Genomic DNA, 18,688 nt, shown 5'->3' on the forward strand with positions numbered 1-18,688 from the left:
AATTCTCAACTTTCCTAGTAATCAGAGATGTGCAAGTAAAAACTTTGGTGAAATGCATTTAATAAATATAGGAGATAAAAATTAAAAGCCTGAAAATATCAGAAATCAGCAAGAAAATGAAGCAAGTGGGAACATTCCTGTACTGTGACTGTACTTATTGTAAATAGTTACTGTTGGGGTCCTTTAATGGACCAGAACTTGGCGTCCATAGTTAACAATAAGAAAGTGAAAGAGAGAAAGAGAGAGAGAAAGAAAGAAAAAGACACGGGGACCCAAGCTCTGATGGAGCAAGGGTGCTTTATTAGCAGAAATGCAGGCTTATATATCTTTAGTAAGATGATTACTCAGCTGTTATCCAGGATGAAATTTTATCAATAGCCACAATATGGATAGTCTAATACATACAAGGTCCCTGACACTGAAAAAAATTACTGCATGTCTCATCTTATGACCTCAGTCCTGAGAACTGCGTGCAGCTCTACTCATTCTCAGAATAGGAACTGATAAGGAACAGAGAATCCTTGAGAAATAGAAAACAGTATGCAGGAATCCTCCTGTTAAATGTTCCCTGACAAGATACAACTAGTTTTAATTTTAAAAATATACTTTTCCAATAAGTCAGGAATGTAGTCTTATATACATATATATTCACAAAGAAGCTTATATACACGCTTCATACAATCATATTTTATAGTGATGGGATCCCATACAATAGAAAACTGCAGCCATATTAACCTAATTGAATCTCACAAAAATAATTCTTTGAGAATAAAAGGGAAATGCAGTGTAACACATACATGTCACTTATGTAAAGGTAATAAGAATGCAAAATAGTATTATATATTATTTATAGATACATATAAACCACTTACAAAAACACAGAAATACTTGTAAACATTAAATACTAATAGTAAATTAAGTATAGTCATTTTTTTCTGAAGAGTTCTTGAGGGACAAAAAGTACAATTATATGTGATCATACATCTGGCAATATTTTTACTCTTTTACTCCTACAGCAATATAAATAGGGAAAGTCAAATCACAGATGGTGAGTTTTGGATTGAGAAGCCACACATTTTAATAACTCAGTTTCGGCTTTATACATTGAATTAGAGGCAAGTGTGTGACAAAAATCCAAAATCAACTAGACCAAGGAGGAGTAGTAAAAAGACAGTAAACAAAGACTAAGTTGGTACAGATTAATCAGTTGCATAAATGTGATGCCCTGGGCAATCTGAGAATCTTTACAATATAAATAATGGATATATATGTTATTTAGGTTGGAGCAGATATATGTGGGTTTGTGGCTGAGACCACAGAAGAGCTTTGCAGAAGGTGGATGCAACTTGGTGCTTTTTATCCATATGCCAGAAACCATAACGCTGATGGATATCAGGTGAATGCCTCTTGTTCTCCATGTTTCAAAATAAAACATAATCCTATTTTTAGCAATGTACTTAAATGTATATATGTAGAGATCTGGTCTGAAAGTTTGTGGTATAATTCGCAAAGAAGAGTTGGAACTCTTCTTCACAAGGTCTGTATTTTGTATATAAAAATATGATCAAATAAGGAAATCATGACAGTATTGCAGAAATATTTTAAGCCTAACACATATACACATGTGTAAAATTACAATATCTTAAGTTAATGACAAAGCTTTTTGAGTCTGAATTCTTACATTCTAATAATAAGTTCCAGGTAACTTTTCTTTCATAAAAATAGAATATATTCTTAAGGATTTATAATTTTTCTTTTATTAAAGATATACAAGAAATTAAAGACACTTGCAAAGTAGTTTGGGTCCATAATTTTTCTTTAGTAAGTAAAATTGTAATGACAGGTGGGGAAAAATTTAAAACTAACACTTTGTAAACATGCATCTGAACTGGTGGGAGGTTAATCTACAAACCCTGAGCTATGGGCTCTCATAGGCATATTTCTTAGAGGGAATGAGAAAATTAGGTGAAAGTATTAAGTCAATTAAGTGCAAACTGGTTAAGAAATTATTCACTGTACACACAATGGGGCATAATTCTCTTTGAGAAGAAAGACAGCCAATCAGAGCTCCGCCTGGAAGAAAGCATGACAATACAGAAGTAAAAGGTATAAAGTTGATAGTTATTTCCTAATCCACCTAAGTGATGCTTCAATAAATTTGTGTTCTTGGGAGATCCTCATGTGAATTAAATTATACTTGTGTTCATGTATGTCCTCCAAAAAACAGATGCCAAGACAGAGTTAGAAACGTTAGCAATTTATTGATGAAATACTTGTGGTGGATAAAGGAGAAGAAGAAGGAGAAAGTGGAGAGAGCCTTCAGATCACAATTCAGGCCTAAATCTGATGCAGATGAAGGCAAAGAAGGAGGTTTGATAAACAGTTATATTCTACAGCCCAGTTCAAATGAAATTTTGGCTCATCCAATAGGGAGTCCTCAAGGCAAAGTTGACCACTGGGAAAAACCTGTATCTCCTTGGCATAGGTCCTATATATCACACCAAACTCATTGATTTCCAGGGAGCAGCCAAAAGAAACTGTGGCTTTGGCGTAAACATGATGGTGTATCCAGGGAGGCAGTAGCTGGTTTGAGGAAATCTAAGCAGGTTTGCTTACATCATTACAGCTTGGCTGAGTCAACTAAGCTAGGTTGGGCTCGGCAAGTAGGCTGTCCTTCTTGCTGGTTGCAAGCCTACAGACTGACCAGATGGCTTTGTTCTTTGTATCCCTTGGTTTCCAGACTGAGCTTATTGTTCTAATAGCAGTGACAAGGTGCAAGGCAGCAAATCCTTTGGCAATCCAAGCACATTTCAAGCCCTTACTTGCAAGTGTCACGTGTCCTAAGATTACATTGGTCAGAGTATATCATGTAGCTGAGCACAAAGTCAAATAATGGGGAAATACATTCCATTGTTAGAGGTAGATACTAACAAGATTTATATAACAGAAATTGTGGGTACAAGGAGGCATGAAAATTGGGACCAATAATTCAATCTACTACAAATAATAGAAATGAAGACTACTTTGTTAAAATATGTTTTATCTTCTCCAAGAATGTATATTCAAAAGGGAAATGTCTGCTTTAAAATAAAGTTTAATTAATATATATATCCAAATGAAAACATAAAAATGAGAAATTGTGAAATAGGAGTCATCTCAACTATCTATAAGAATGCTAAAAAGTACACATTTTGGTTTTCAAAAATAGATCAAATGCTTATGTTTTAATTTTTATTCATATTTTAAATTTCTTATTTCAATTTCTCTGTTTATCCCACAGCATCAGGATCCAGCATTTTTTGGACAGGATTCTCCTTTGGTTAAGTCATCAAAACACTATTTGAATATTCGCTATGCCTTGTTACCTTTCCTTTATACTCTATTTTATAAAGCCCATATGTTTGGAGAAACAGTAGCAAGGCCTTTTCTTCATGAGTGAGTACCATGTTCAAGAATTTCAGTATTTCAAATTATATTCAGACAAATCATGTGGATTTCTGATGCTTTTCTTGACATTTATGTAAATTATTTGGTGAAATGTGAATTGATAGTAGTAAATATAATTATTTTGATGAAATGGACAAGTTCAATCTAGAAATGTGATAATTGTATAGAACTTAAAAGGAAAGAAATACGGTAGAATATATTGGAGTAAGTATATCAGTAAGTAATATTAAATACAGAATATTAAAACATATTAAATATTACATGCATTAAATATAATTTAATATCATTTATTAAATAAACATTAAATATCATTAAATAAATAAGCAAATATTACCAGCATAATCATGTATATTGTGAAAATTATCTAAATATAAATAACATATAGTATAGTTGTAAAACAATGAATTGTGCTTGTCTTTGTATTTCTTGACCAAAACAAGGTCGTTCCTCAAGAAATGACTAAAGATCCCTGCAAGTCCAAGTCAAATTGAAGTTTATAAGGAAACAGTATAAAAATGAGGAAAGTAGAATATGAAGGATTTCTGATAGTTCATGAACCTATTTTACAGGAAAAAATGAATTAAACAGAATAGTTGTTTATTATACATTTTATTTTTATAGTTGTTTATTTATCACATATTATAGATTATTTTTTTGAGTCCCAAATGAAGTAATTTCCTCTGTCCCACCTTTCTTTACTTTCTCCTTTCCTTTCTATGTTTCTTTTTCTTGAGTGTCAGGTGTACCATAAGGATGCATTAATAATTATAGATTCAAAATTACATATTAAGTCAGTTTTGACTTTATGAAGTCAACTTTACATATCAAGCAAAATTAAAGACAATGATTATTCCCAGGGAATAACTTAAAAGATAATAAATTGAAGTATTTGGATTAACATTTTTTATCTTTATATTGTAAACATTGTCATTGTTCTTAGGTTTTATGAGGATACTAATAGCTGGATTGAGGATACTCAGTTCTTATGGGGCCCCTCATTACTTATAACCCCTGTATTGAAACAGGTAGGATACAATTTTAATAAATTTTAAAGGGAATTTTGTGTAATCAAATCCACACTAAATTACAAAACATTTGGGTAATAAATGTTACTCAGTAGAATGCTTCAGACTGATAAGTGTTTAATTAAATTCTAAAACATAGAAGAAATTCTGAAAAGTTATAAGTATATTATGTAGATTTATGCTTTTCAAGTATATAATATGTACTGGGGAGAAGAAATTGTGTACAATTAGTGTTCTTCCACAAAAGAAAGCTGTATTTATGAAACATATCAAATCTTATAATAGTAACAATTGTCATTCATGTCATAGACATTGAAATTTTGCTATACTGTAAATAAAAGAGAACTTGAAAGTCAATAGATTATATGAAAATGTTGAAAAAATGGTGGAATTAAATATGTGGATTTTGCCTATTACTTAAAAGTTGGTATGTCATGGACATATATAGAAATGAATGTGTTCACACTCACACTTACCATGCAGATGATAATGATACAAATATATGCATCCATTTTTTTAGTTGCCACTTAAATTTATTTCATCTTTGCTTGTGGAATATTGTGTATTATGAAAGTATCTAAAACTATTAAAATAGCCTTTTGTTATATATAGAAAATATTGTAGTGTAACATACAAAGGAACCTTTTCACTTCACTATGAAAATCTGACAACATTTGATGTGACTCTTTCCTGTTACATACTGAAGTAAAATATAGGTATCTACATACAAATTATTGTTGTTTGGTTGCTAAGTTGTTGTCTGACTCTTTGCAACCCCGTGGAATCTATAGCCCACCAGGCTTCTCTGTCCATGGGATTCTCTGTCCAGGCAAGAATATTGGAATGGGTTGCCATTTCCTTCTCCACATACAAATTATCTTGCTTTATTGTAGGGTGCAGAAATAGTGAGTGCATACATCCCTGATGCTACTTGGTATGACTTTGAAACTGTAAGTAAACCTAATATAATAATAGATCAAAAGTATATACTGTCCAACAGCTATACATGGGAACTTAACAATATTTCTGTTATTATTCTAAAAAATAACAATTTCAGATTTTAATAGTGCATAAAAGTCTGCACAGGTATACATTTTCTTACATGTGAGCAGTTATATGTTGCATTGCACATGATTAATATGAAGTATATTCTTCAGTGTAAAGAGTTATCCATCTTAAATTGTGGAAATAAAAGGTCAAGAGTAACTTTAAGAAGAATTGGTAACTTATTTTAATAGTTTTCCTATTTTACATATTCTTCCAGAAAAATTGTGTATTTTAAAGGGAAGTATTTTGCAACACACTTGTATTTGCTAAGCAGACCCTTTATATTTTATAAGAAAGATTTTTTTTCAATCCTTTCAAGAGACCTGGTTAACTTTAACCAAAAACAAAGAATAAAAATAGGACTAATTAAGAATATTGTTAATTATTGTAGAAAGGAAATGGATTTCTCTATAGTGATTTTTTTGTAAAACTATTTATTTTAGCTAAATTTCTTCAGTAAACTGAAGAAGTTTCTTTAAAAGTTAGAAAACAACATGCTACTATTCACTAAAATGACATGAATGGATCATAATAAGAATTATTTCTCTGTGTAAATTCTATGTGTAATTCTTGTGAAATGGGGTTAAAGTCATTGCAATAATGAAAAAATCTTTTTATTTTCCTAATATTAGGGTGTAAAAAGGCCATGGAGAAAACAACGTGTTGATATGCAGCTTCCAGGAGACAAAATAGGATTACATCTTAGAGGTGGTTACATTATCCCCTTTCAAGAACCTGCTGTAACTACAACAGCAAGGTAAAATTAACAGGCATTAATTGAAATCTGAACTATAATATAATATTTAATGTTTCACATATTTATTAAAAATCAATGATTGATATTTAATGCAAAGGATTCTTACATATAACTATCAGGTATAAAAAGAAGAAAGAATTAAATTATGTATTAATATATTACAACAAACTTCTTAATTAGAAAAATGAGCATAATTAGATTAGAAGTTTATCTCCTGTGTCAAAACGGTACTGACTTATTTCTATAAAGAATATATATAATTAAAATTAATTGCTGATTATTACTAAATAATGAAGTATTAAATGTTATATAATTGATTAAAGTGTCAGTTGTTACCTGTTTGGATTGTCAGTACATAAATGTCAAAATGATTGTTTTCCAGGTAAAATGTTTAAAGTCAATAAATGAGGTAGATATTTCTGTATAGGTAAAGAATGATATAGAAATTAAGTTGTTCAGTAAGAATACATTTTAGAACTATTTCGAAAAAAGGAGAAACTTGAAAATTCTGGTACTTCATCTTGAAAATTCATTCTGGGTATATGGACAGAATGTGTCATATTGCATCTACACATTTACCCATGTTCTACAACACCTCAATAGATAGTCACCCTATGTTCCTTACCCTCTGTATTTTCTTCACAGCATTAAGAATATATGGAATTATATTTTTACTTGTTCTTGTATGTAGCATGTCTGTTCTCCTCAACTATATACTTCATGAAGGCAGGGACCCGACTTTTCACGATTTTAGTTCACATACCAATCCGTTCAGTTCAGTCGCTCAGTCATGTCCGACTCTTTGCGACCCCATGAATCGCAGCACGCCAGGCCTCCCTGTCCATCACCAACTCCCGGAGTTCACTCAGACTCACGTCCATCGAGTCCGTGATGCCATCCAGCCATCTCATCCTCAGTCGTCCCCTTCTCCTCCTGCCCCCAATCCCTCCCAGCATCAGAGTCTTTTCCAATGAGTCAACTCTTCGCATGAGGTGGCCAAAGTATTGGAGTTTCAGCTTTAGCATCATTCCTTCCAAAGAAATCCCAGGGCTGATCTCCTTCAGAATGGACTGGCTGAATCTCCTTGCAGTCCAAGGGACTCTCAAGAGTTTTTTCTAACACCACAGTTCAAAAGCATCAATTCTTCGGCGCTCACATACCAATAGTGTCACCCTATTATGGAATGAAAGTGAAGAAAGTGAAAGTTTCTCAGTCGTGTCCGACTCTTTGTGACCCCATGGACTATACAGTCCGTGGAATTTTCTAGGCCAGAATACTGGAGTGAGTAGCCTTGGGGGATCTTCCCGACCCAGGAATCAAACTGGGGTCTCCTGCATTGCAAGCAGATTCTTTACCAAAGGAGCTATCAGGGAAGCCCTACTATGGGATAAGCTCTTTCCCTGGATATTTGTTGAAGGAACAAATTTATGAGTGAATGAATTAAACTAGTTAGTCATGTAATTAGATTTGTTTCCTAGAATTATTTTCATATTGTCAATGTTTCGTGGTTATGTTCTTAAAAACATTAGATATACTCTAGAGATGTATCAAATAAGAGAAACATACGCTCTGATGGGTGCATGCTAGAAAGAATATATTCTGTATAGAGCAGTTACTTGGACTATACAGCCTCATTTTAAGTTTAGAAACCAATAGTAATATACAACTAAAAAAATATTAACCACATTTCATTTCACATGGTATAATTAGCTTCATTTGTATGATTATTAGAGATTCTACTTGGCATTTAAAAGTTTATTTTATAGACTTTTTTTTATCATTTTGTAACCTTGATGCATTGCAATGCAGGGTTAATATATTTGTAGCAAGTACATGTTGAATATGGTATTTTATAAGATATATTTAATTTTATTGTTTGAATTGAAATATTATTTTACTGTTTCAATTTTGATGGCGGTGTCTTAGCCCTCTAGAAGTTCCATACTATATTTATTCTATTTCTTTCTTTAATTTATTTTCCAAGTATATAAATTATTTTTCTCGTTGAAAAATTATTAATAAATATAGACATGAATTTTACTAATATCAATGTTCTCGTGCAGAAATCCTACAAATCCTTATGTTGAAATTGATTTATTTATAGGGTATTTCACTATTATAAATTTATTTTTAATCACAAATACACCCAAACTTACTTAACAGCCGAAAGAACCCTCTAGGACTTATAGTTGCATTAAATGATAATAACACAGCAAAAGGAGACTTTTTCTGGGATGATGGAGAAACTAAAGGTAAGTTTCAAAGTGATATGCTTTAAAATATTTATTTTGATGATGGGAAGTTTTGCTTTTATTATGAAATTACATTCATTTAAAATGTTACAAGTTTTAGTTTTTAATTTCTGTTTTATTATCTATCTTAAGAGTTTAAGTAACTTTATATAATTTAGCATTGCTATTTAAATTATGTATATTTATTTACAACATTTAGTTTTCTCTCTTGGTTTATTGTAAAAATCTTTGACAAGTGTAGATACCTTTATTTATTAGATTATTGAATAAAAATTAAAATAGTTAATAAGTTCACAGATGTGTAAATTGCATCTTATTTTCAACTATCTTAGGTGATTATAGTGGTTAAAACTAAAATTTTATTACTGTAAAAGAAAACCAACATTAAAGTTTATTCAATGTAGGAAGGAGGGATAAATTGGTAATTTGAGATTAACAAATACACAATACTATATATAAAATATATAAACAACAAGGACCTAGTATATAGCACAACAAACTATATTCAGTATCTTTTAATGAACTGTAATGGAAAATAATCCAAAAAAGAAATATACATATATATATACATATATATGTATATGTTTAACTGAATCACTTTACCTGAAGTGTTGTAAATTAACTATACTTCAATAAAAATATTTAGTTAATGTCAAATTATTGAGATAAGGATTTTACCATACAAATGTCATCATTTATTTGAATTATTAAATGTCTTCTAATTAATTAGCCCAAAAGTTGAGAATTCAGTACACCAAGGGAATAAAAATAGAATCACTTTTTCTAATATTAAATTATGCTATAGAAAATTGATCTGTTTGGATTTACTTAGTCAATTACAACCACTCTCATAAATTTAAGGTGTTTTAATCTCATTTTTTAATAGAGGGCTCTTAGGTAATAAGTTTTATATATGTGTGTACCCTGGTGGCTCAGACGGTAAAGCGTCTGCCTACAACGTGGGAGACCTGGGTTCGGTACCTGGGTCGGGAAGATCCTCTGGAGAAGGAAACAGCAACCCACTCTAATATTCTTGCCTGGAAAATCCCATGGACAGAGGAGCCTGGTAGGCTACAGTCCGTGGGGTTGCAAAGAGTCAGACACGACTGAGCAACTAAACTAAATAGCTCAATACTTCACCGATGTTTTACAGTATATGGCCTGCCTGGGTGCTCAGTCATGTCCGACTCTTTTGCAACCCCATGGACTCTAGCCCATGAGGCTCCTCTGTCCATTGGATTTTTGAGGCAAGAATACTGAGTTGCCATTTCCTCCTCCAAGGGATCTTCCCAACCCAGGGATCGAACCTGCATCTCTTGTGTCTCCTGCATTAGCAGGAAGATTCTTTACTGCTGAGCCACCTGGGAAGCCCATTATAGTATATGAAGCATCCAATATCTCTAACTTAGCTCCAAGAAATAGTCTATGTATTGGTGTGTTCTCTTATAATTTGAAAAATATCGAATCTTTGAAAAAATTGTTTTCTTTTTTTTTTTGAAGTCTTACCTCCTGTGAATATGTAAATTACCACAGTATATCTGCAACACTAAATGCATTGTCTTCCACTTGTCAGTTGATGGTAACTTCACCTCAACAGGATACCAACAACTTTACAGTTCACTCTTATCTAGGAATCTCTTTCGGTTCCATCTTGATCTAAGAATCTTATCAACTCCACCATTGTTATCATCACTACTTTTCATACTAATTACTGAGATAGCTCCCTAATCATCTATAAGTTGATTGCTCTTGTCAGCTGCCTCTTTTTACATTCTCTTTACCAATTGGCAGATGGAGTAAGCCCTTTAGAAAATGATTCAAATTATCTCTTTCTGCTCACTTCTTTGGTCAAAACCCTCTAACAATTCACCATTACATTCAGGAGCCACAGTCTTTACCAACATCCAGAGCACTCACCATGTCCTGTAGATTTTACACACACACACATGCACACATGCACTCTCACACAAATTGTTCCTTATTGCTCTCCATTTTTCATTCTACTTCAGCACACGAGACTTTTCGTTCTTACTCAATGTGTTAGAGTTCAAGCATACTAAGGTGAGTTCTGACCTGAGTATAGATTCCAAACACTATTACATAGAAATTCAGTAAGAGTGGACTTCAGCAGAAACATTAATAAACTGTTCATAATCATCAGGTAAAGAATTTTGTTGAGACAGTACCTCTATTGGCAGCATCTGAGACTTGATTTTAAGTTTATTCTTATTTCTCAAATTATTTGTTTCCAAGTTCATTACTTTTTTCCTACTTGCAAAAATTTACTTATGGCTGATTCATGTTGAGGTTTGACAGAAAACAGCAAAATTCTGTAAAGCAATTATCCTTCAATAAGAAATAAATAAATTAAAAACTATATTGATAATTTACTTCATATAGGATGGTTAAAAATATGGAGTTATGCTTTAATCAGTTATCTAATATGATGACTATATACTTAAACGTGTTGAAAAGTTAAAATCAGAATTTTCTGAATAATCAGTCAAATATATAAACAGCAAAATAACTTTCAATTCAGATTCTGATTTTAATTTTATTCCCTAGGATTAAAATTTTAAGTAAATTAATGTTACTCAAAGCAGTCTATATAAATCCTAGGATTCTCCTTGTATTTTCCACTCTATTTTCTCCCAAATATTTTAGTTATAATCTATAGTTTCCTGTTAAAGAAACATGTTGATAAAAATGCTATGTTTCATATATGATGCAGAACATAATTATTTTCTTCCATTTTTCTTATTAAAGTGTACATGAATCTTTACTATGTCTCCACATTCAGTCCCTCAGATAATGAAAAAAAACAAATTGAAAGATGCAAAACAATATTGTGGTGTCCCACGTCTTCCCAAGATAAACTTCTTGTTACACAGTTTATTAGAGAGGATAAAATATCATTCTAAACAATAGTTATAATTATATATATTTTACTACAAGTTTTCATTCTCTGAATTTCTAGAACTATATTAGCGGTCTGAAAAATCAAACTGGGCAAAGATGCATTTATTAACTTTACTTCCTGGGAAAATAAACTACTAAAGTTATTTTATTTAAAGATAATTAAGAAGTTTAATGAAAAGAATTTATTTAATTTGCTTAATAAATAATACTTATTTTTTAAAAATGTCCTGTGTTGTCTAACTGTAACAATAAAATAAAAATATGGCATTATTTTGATCTGATAACTTATTTTTCTCTCATTACAGATACCATCCAAAAGGGAAACTACATTTTATATACATTTTCAGTTTCTAATGTAAGCATTCTCCTTGGACACATAGTTAAATATAATAGCTTGTTAATGTCTAGATTGTGCCTTTTCTTGGAAAGATGCATTTCTTTCCAAAGATCAATGGAAAGACATGGAATAAACTGTTTAATTTAAATTATTAAATTGTATATGAATTACCTTAAATTTTTATGTTTCAACATAATAGTATATTCCAATATAATAGATGAGTTTCTGATGATGAAGTTTATACACAAAATCATAAGACTTCTTGAAGCACTAAGTCTTGTTTAAGCAGAGCTTAGGAAAATAATCTCAGCATATTTGACAATGTTTTAATATACCAATCATAGCAATGACTGTCATGTATTTGGGGTGAAAATGAAAATGCTTTGCATAAGGTTAAATGTTGAATAATTAGTAGCAGTGCTTCTAGTAGAAGTTAGATTTCTTCATATATTCTTTTTTGTTAAAGCTAAGTTATTCTTCACCAACATTAGGGCTAGAATGAGAAGTGATATGAATGATTTGCATCATGCATATCTTATCTCTGAAAATAATTTTATGCAATATATACAAAAAAATTTTAAAGAGTCGCTAATAAGTGTATTTATATAGGATACTTGAACGTGAAGAGCTGTTGAGAATGTAAGGATAGATGATTGGTTATTTTCTTAATATATATATAATTAAATACTAAATTATTAATGTATTAGTGTAAATGAATTCTAAATCATGTGAGATTCAAAATATTTTCTTAGAATTTTATCTAATTCTTATGGTCTTTGGTTCAGAGTTTTTCACTTAGCAATATTCATAAAAATGTGTGTTGGTTAATTGTCTTTAGTAAATAGACTATAATTTATATATATTTAGAACTATAAGATTTAATCCGCTTGTTATAAATACACTTGTATTGTTATTTCTGATTTGTATCCAGTGACCATCTACTTGATATATATATTTTTTCAGAACAAGCTAGATATCATATGTATGCATTCATCGTACCCAGAGGGAACTGCTTTAGCATTTGAGACTGTAAAAGTCCTTGGGTTGATAGACACTGTTACAGAAGTTTCAGTGATAGAAGACAATCAACCACTGAGAGCTCACTACAATTTCAGTTATGATGCTTCCAACCAGGTAAACACAATCTCTTAAAATATTTTAGTGTCATATTCTGTCATTTATAACATATAATCATTCAGGCTCATGGTTTTATGAATTTTTTATTCATTATATTTTTAGTTTTATTTTCCTTTTGCTTGCAATATCACATTTTAGTCATTTCAATTTATATTGAGATATCAACCATAAGATGAATTCATACTACTCCTTCTCTATTCAATTTTTTCTTTGATATCACTTATCTCTGCCTTCCTAATATGTTTTTTATTCCATTTCTCTAATTTACCTATTGCATACAATAAAAATAGTAATTTTTTTTTACTTCTCATTTAAGACTCCTTAAGTTATTGATTGAATTCATTTCTTCAGTTTTCCCCACTTCTCCTTTCATGAGTGCTCTTTGTCCTCAACATATCTTGTATCAATATTCTTTTTCAAATTTTTGTTAACACTCTCCCCTTCTAGTGGTCCGTTTCTTATCCTCATTCTTTACTCCTTTGACAAATGTACTAGAGAGGGAAAAGAAGTAGCAGAACTGGGTTCAATTCCAGCCCTGCAGTTTGTTCATTTAAACCATAGATTAATATCTCAGCTTCCTCATATGTAAAATGAAATATTTAATCATAATGTTGCTTAACTATGTTAGATAAAATAATTTAAAACATAGAAGTAATTTTTATTGGCATTTACTTTCCTACCATTTCTATAATCCTAATTATTAGTAATGTTAACATAAATTCTAAATTAAGATATAGAATATGATTTTGGAGTGCTTTTGTCTGGCTCCTAAGCCCTCTAGCCCAGAGTTTTCCATGTAGGAATTTCCATAAAATATGTATTGGTTAATTGTTTTTTTATTTAGTAAATGTACTATAAAATAAATATTATTGTGACTATAAGAACTCATCAATATAAATTAAACAATGCAGACTTATTGAAAATTTTATGAGTCTAGTAAAGATTATATGGGGGCACAATACAAAATCATTTTATTATATGGTTTTTACAATTCCAGTTCATATTTATTTCTAGCTTTATGCTAATGTAGAGATTTATGAGGGCTTGGTGACTCAGCAGTAAAGAATAGTCCTGCCAGTGCAGGGAAGAAGGGTTTGACTCTTGGGTTGGGAAGTTTCCCTGTGGAAGGAAATGGTAACCCACTCTAGTATTCTTGCCTGGGAAATCCCATGGATAGAGGAGCCAGGCAGGCTATAGCCCATGAAGTCGCAAAAGAGTCAGACATTATTCAGCAATTAAACAACAACAAAGATTTACAAAGACACTTGGAGGTACATCTTTCTAATTCTTCTGAGCTTGGACTGATCTTTGTATGACTTTTTATTTCTAAATTAGAGCTATGAAGGATAAAAAAAGAAACTTTACAGATGAAATTGTGATAAATTTTGTCACTGTCATAAACAATAACCAAACAAAAATTTGAAATATTGTAACAATGAAAATACATTCTTTGGGTTCTCAAGGCAAGATGTTGAAATGGTTTGCCATTCCCTTGTCCAGTGCACCATATTTTATCAGAACATTGTACAGGAGGCAGTGATCAAAACCATCCCCAATAAAAAGAAATTCAAAAAGGCAAAATGGTTGTCTGAGGAGGTCTTACAAATAGCTGAAAGAAGTTAAAGGCAAAGAAGAAAAGCATTTCATGCAAAGAAGGGCACAATAAAGGACAGAAACGGTATGGAGGTAACAGAGCAGAAGACATTAAGAAAAGGTGGCAAGAATACACAGAAGAACAATACAAAAAAGTTCTTAATGACCTAGATAAGATCAATGGTGTGTTCATCCATCTGGAGCCAAACATCCTGGAGTGAGAAGTCAAATGGGCCTTAGGAAGCATCACTAGGAAAAGCTAGTGGAGGTGATGAAATTCCAGCTGATCTATTTCAAATCTTAAAATATAATGTTGTGAAAATCCTGCACTCAATATGCCAGAAAATTTGGAAAACTCAGCAGTGGCCACAGGACTGGAAAAGGTCAATTATCATTCCAATCCAGAAGAAGGGTAATGGCAAAGAATGTTCAAACTACAATCCTCCATGCTGCACTTCAATAGCACATGACCAGAGAATTACCAGATGTACAGACTGGATTTAGAAAAGGCAGAGGAATCAGAGATCAAATTGCCAATATCCATTGGATCAAGGAAAAAGCAAGAGAATTCTAGAAAAACATCTACTTTTGCTTCATTCACTACAGTAAAGCCTTTGTGTGGATCACAAGCTGTGGAAAATTCTGAAAGAGATGTGAATACCAGACCACCTGACCTGCCTCTTGAGAAATCTGTATGCAGAACAGGAAGCAACAGTTAGAAGTGGACATGGAACAACAGACTGGTTCCAAATAGGAAAAGGAGTATGTCAAGGCTGTATATTGTCACCCTGCTTATTTAACTTATATGCAGAGTACATCATGAGAAATGCTGGGCTGGAAGAAGCATAAGCTGAAATCAAGATTACTGGGAGAAATATCAACAACCTCAGATATGCAGATGACGCCACCCTTATGGCAGAAAGTGAAGAGGAACTAAAAAACCTCTTGATGAAAGTGAAAGTGGAGAGTAAAAAGGCTGGATTAAAGCCCACATTCAGAAGACTAAGATCATGGCCTATGGTCCCATCACTTCATGGGAAATAGATGGGGAAACAGTGTCAGACTTTATATTTTGGGGCTCCAAAATCACTGCAGATGGTGACTGCAGCCATGAAATTAAAAGACGCTTCCTCCTTGGAAGGAAAGTTATGACCAACCTAGATAGCATATTGAAAAGCAGAGATATTACTTTGCCAACCAAGTTCTGTCTAGTCAAGGCTATGGTTTTTCCAGTGGTCATGTATAGATGTGAGAGTTGGACTTTGAAGAAAGCTGAGCACTGAAGAATTGATGCTTTTGAACTGTGGTGTTGGAGAAAACTCTTGAGAGTCACTTGGACTGCAAGGAGATCCAACCAGTCTATCCTAAAGGAGATCCGTCCTGGGTGTTCATTGGAAAGACTGATGCTAAAGCTGAAACTCCAATAGTTTAGCCACCTGATGCGAAGATTTGACTCATTGGAAAAGGCTCTGATGCTGGAAGGGATTGGGGGCAGGAAGAGAAGGGGACGACAGAGTATGAGATGGCTGGATGGCCTCACAGAGTCGATGGACATGAGTTTGAGTGAACTCTGGGAGTTGGTGATGGACAGGGAGGCTTGGCGTGCTGTGATTCATGGTGTCCCAAAGAGTCGGACACGATCTAGCAACTGAACTTAACTGAACTGTTGCATTATGTATACATATGTATATGTTGTGCATGCTTAGTTGCTATGTTGTGTCCAACTCCTTGCTACCAAATGGACCATAGCCCATCAGGCTACTCTGTCTATGGGGATTCTCCAGGCCAGAATACTGGAATTGGTTGCCATGCCCTCCTCCTTCCCAATTAAGGGTTTCAACTCCAAGTGTCCTGCATTGCAGGTGGATTGTTTACTGAGCCATCAGGAAAGCCCATACATATATTGTATATATGCATGTATGTGTGTGTATGCCTACTAAGTCGCTTCAGTCATGTCCAACTCTTTGAGACCCTATCGACTGTAACCCTCCAGGCTCCTCTCTCCATGGGATTCTCCAGGCAAGAATACTGGAGTGGGTTTCTTTTTCCTCCTCCAGGGGATCTTCCCTACCCAGGGGTCGAACCCACATCTCTTATGTCTCCTGAATTGGCAGCCAGTTTCTTAATCAGAAGCACAACTAGAAAGCTCATATGTATATCTATCTATCTATCTATACCTATATATTATTATGTTTGTATATATATGTGTGTGTGTGTATACATTTCAATACACTATTATATATATACAGATATATATATATACATAAAACACTATCCTCTCATTATTTTCTTTTTGTGTATTGCCATATTATTTCCTAATTTGTACCTCAAATATTGTTAGCAGTGGATTTGATTCGGGAAGCCTCCAAATCAAGCACAGTGTCAACTTTATCTTCATTGAAGAAGTTAATATTTATATCATACCTAATATTCGAAGCCCTGTGCCCCAAGCATTGTATGTGTTTTAAATTTCACATATTATTTATCTATTAATCTTATTTTACAGAGGCAGGAAATTGAAGCTAAAACAAGATAGGTGTTTCCTCAGACTCATGAGCATTTATTGGCAGAATTGAGAAGTAAACTCATGTCTGGATTTAAAGATGTTTTTCATCAGTATTCTGTAATTTCTCATAGTTTTCCTGTCTTGAGGTTCTAGCTTTTCCAGTGGCATGACATGTTTTCTCCTATCTATTCTTTTCTTTTAATATTGCATTAAAATTATTAAGATTTGATTTGAAGAATTGCTGATGGGTTGCTGCATTTTATAAATGTTAAATATTTTTAAATTATCCAATGGTCAGAAATACTCTTCACTATTTTCTTTGTCTTCAAAGATTCTACTAATTTACAATCTGACATTTAACCTTGGAGGAAACTTTACTGTTCAATGGGATCAAACTTTCTTGGAAGTTGAAAAGTTTACTTGTTATCCAAATTCAGACACGGCAACTAAAGAACGCTGTGAAGAACGTGGCTGCTTATGGCAAACGGTAATAAGATTTTTAATTATTCATGAATGGATTTCACATAAGCATTTCAATGTAAACTGTACAGATTAAAATTTTAATTCTACAGCATATAAACTAAATTCATCTAGAGAAGCATTTGGAATTTGAAATTAAACTTCTAATAGGTAATTTATCTTAATTAATTCTCCAAAGACATGGTTTAGTACTGCTATGCTAAATGTATGTGTAAATTGTGCTCCAGGTACTTTAGAAATAGTGTAACTTTATTTAATAGAATAGAATTCTATTTGTGGCAAACTGTTAGATGTTGGTTGTGACTGACTAGCTTAGTTCAGTAAGGCATTTTGCCAGTAGGGAGTAGTCTTTCAAAAGCATTGTCTCAAGTTATCGAAACTTCTGAAATTGATTAATAGGTTGTAACTGGTCCACTAAGAGGTGACAATTTCTGCCAGTAATTCTGGTCAAACCTTCAAGAACAATGATGGTCATTAAAAGCAGAAGTTTTACAGAAGGTATATGAGAAGAGTACCCTCATGTGCTTATTTAATTTTATGAATTCTGAGGTTTTGGTTACATCATTGGGAATTTTTGGGAAAAAACAACACCAACAACACCAACAACACACATTTATTTCAAGTTCAGTTCAATCACTCAGATCTGACTCTTTGGGACCCCATGAATCGCAGCACCCCAGGCCTCCCTGTCCATCACCAACTCCCGGAGTTTACCCAAACTCATGTCTATTGAGTTGGTGATGCCATCTAACCATCTCATCCTCTGTTGTCCCCTTCTCTTCTTCCTTCAATCTTTCCCAACATCATGGTCTTTTCAAATGAGTCAGTTCTTCTCATCAGGTGACCAAAATATTGGAGTTACAGCTTCAACATCAGTCCTTCCAATGAACACCCAGGACTGATTTCCTTTAGGATGGACTAGTTGGATCTCCTTGCAGTCCAAGGGACTCTCAAGAGTCTTTTCCAACACCACAGTTCAAAAGCATCAATTCTTTGGCACTCAGGTTTTTTTATAGTCCAACTCTCACATCCATACATGACTCCTGGGAAAATCATAGACTTGACTAGACAGAGCTTTGTTGACAAAGTAATGTCTCTGCTTTTTAATATGCTGTCTAGGTTGGTCATGACTTTCCTTCCAAGGAGTAAGGGCCTCTTAATTTCATGGCTGCAGTCTCCATCTGCAGT

General features: G+C 32.9%; 1 protein-coding gene across 1 annotated transcript in view; it reads left to right on the top strand.

Annotated features, from left to right (window-relative positions):
• SI (sucrase-isomaltase) overlaps positions 1–18,688 on the top strand; it is a 108,998-nt gene that overhangs the window by 34,108 nt on the left and 56,202 nt on the right. The window contains exons 16-24 of the mRNA XM_018053782.1: positions 1,280–1,396; positions 3,281–3,435; positions 4,388–4,472; positions 5,366–5,422; positions 6,152–6,276; positions 8,440–8,528; positions 11,753–11,802; positions 12,748–12,918; positions 17,352–17,507. Coding sequence (XP_017909271.1) covers positions 1,280–1,396; positions 3,281–3,435; positions 4,388–4,472; positions 5,366–5,422; positions 6,152–6,276; positions 8,440–8,528; positions 11,753–11,802; positions 12,748–12,918; positions 17,352–17,507 — 1,005 coding nt within the window. The remainder of the gene's footprint in view (positions 1–1,279; positions 1,397–3,280; positions 3,436–4,387; positions 4,473–5,365; positions 5,423–6,151; positions 6,277–8,439; positions 8,529–11,752; positions 11,803–12,747; positions 12,919–17,351; positions 17,508–18,688) is intronic.

The sequence above is a fragment of the Capra hircus genome, chromosome 1 (genome assembly GCF_001704415.2).
Source record: "Capra hircus breed San Clemente chromosome 1, ASM170441v1, whole genome shotgun sequence".
NCBI lineage: Eukaryota > Metazoa > Chordata > Mammalia > Artiodactyla > Bovidae > Capra > Capra hircus.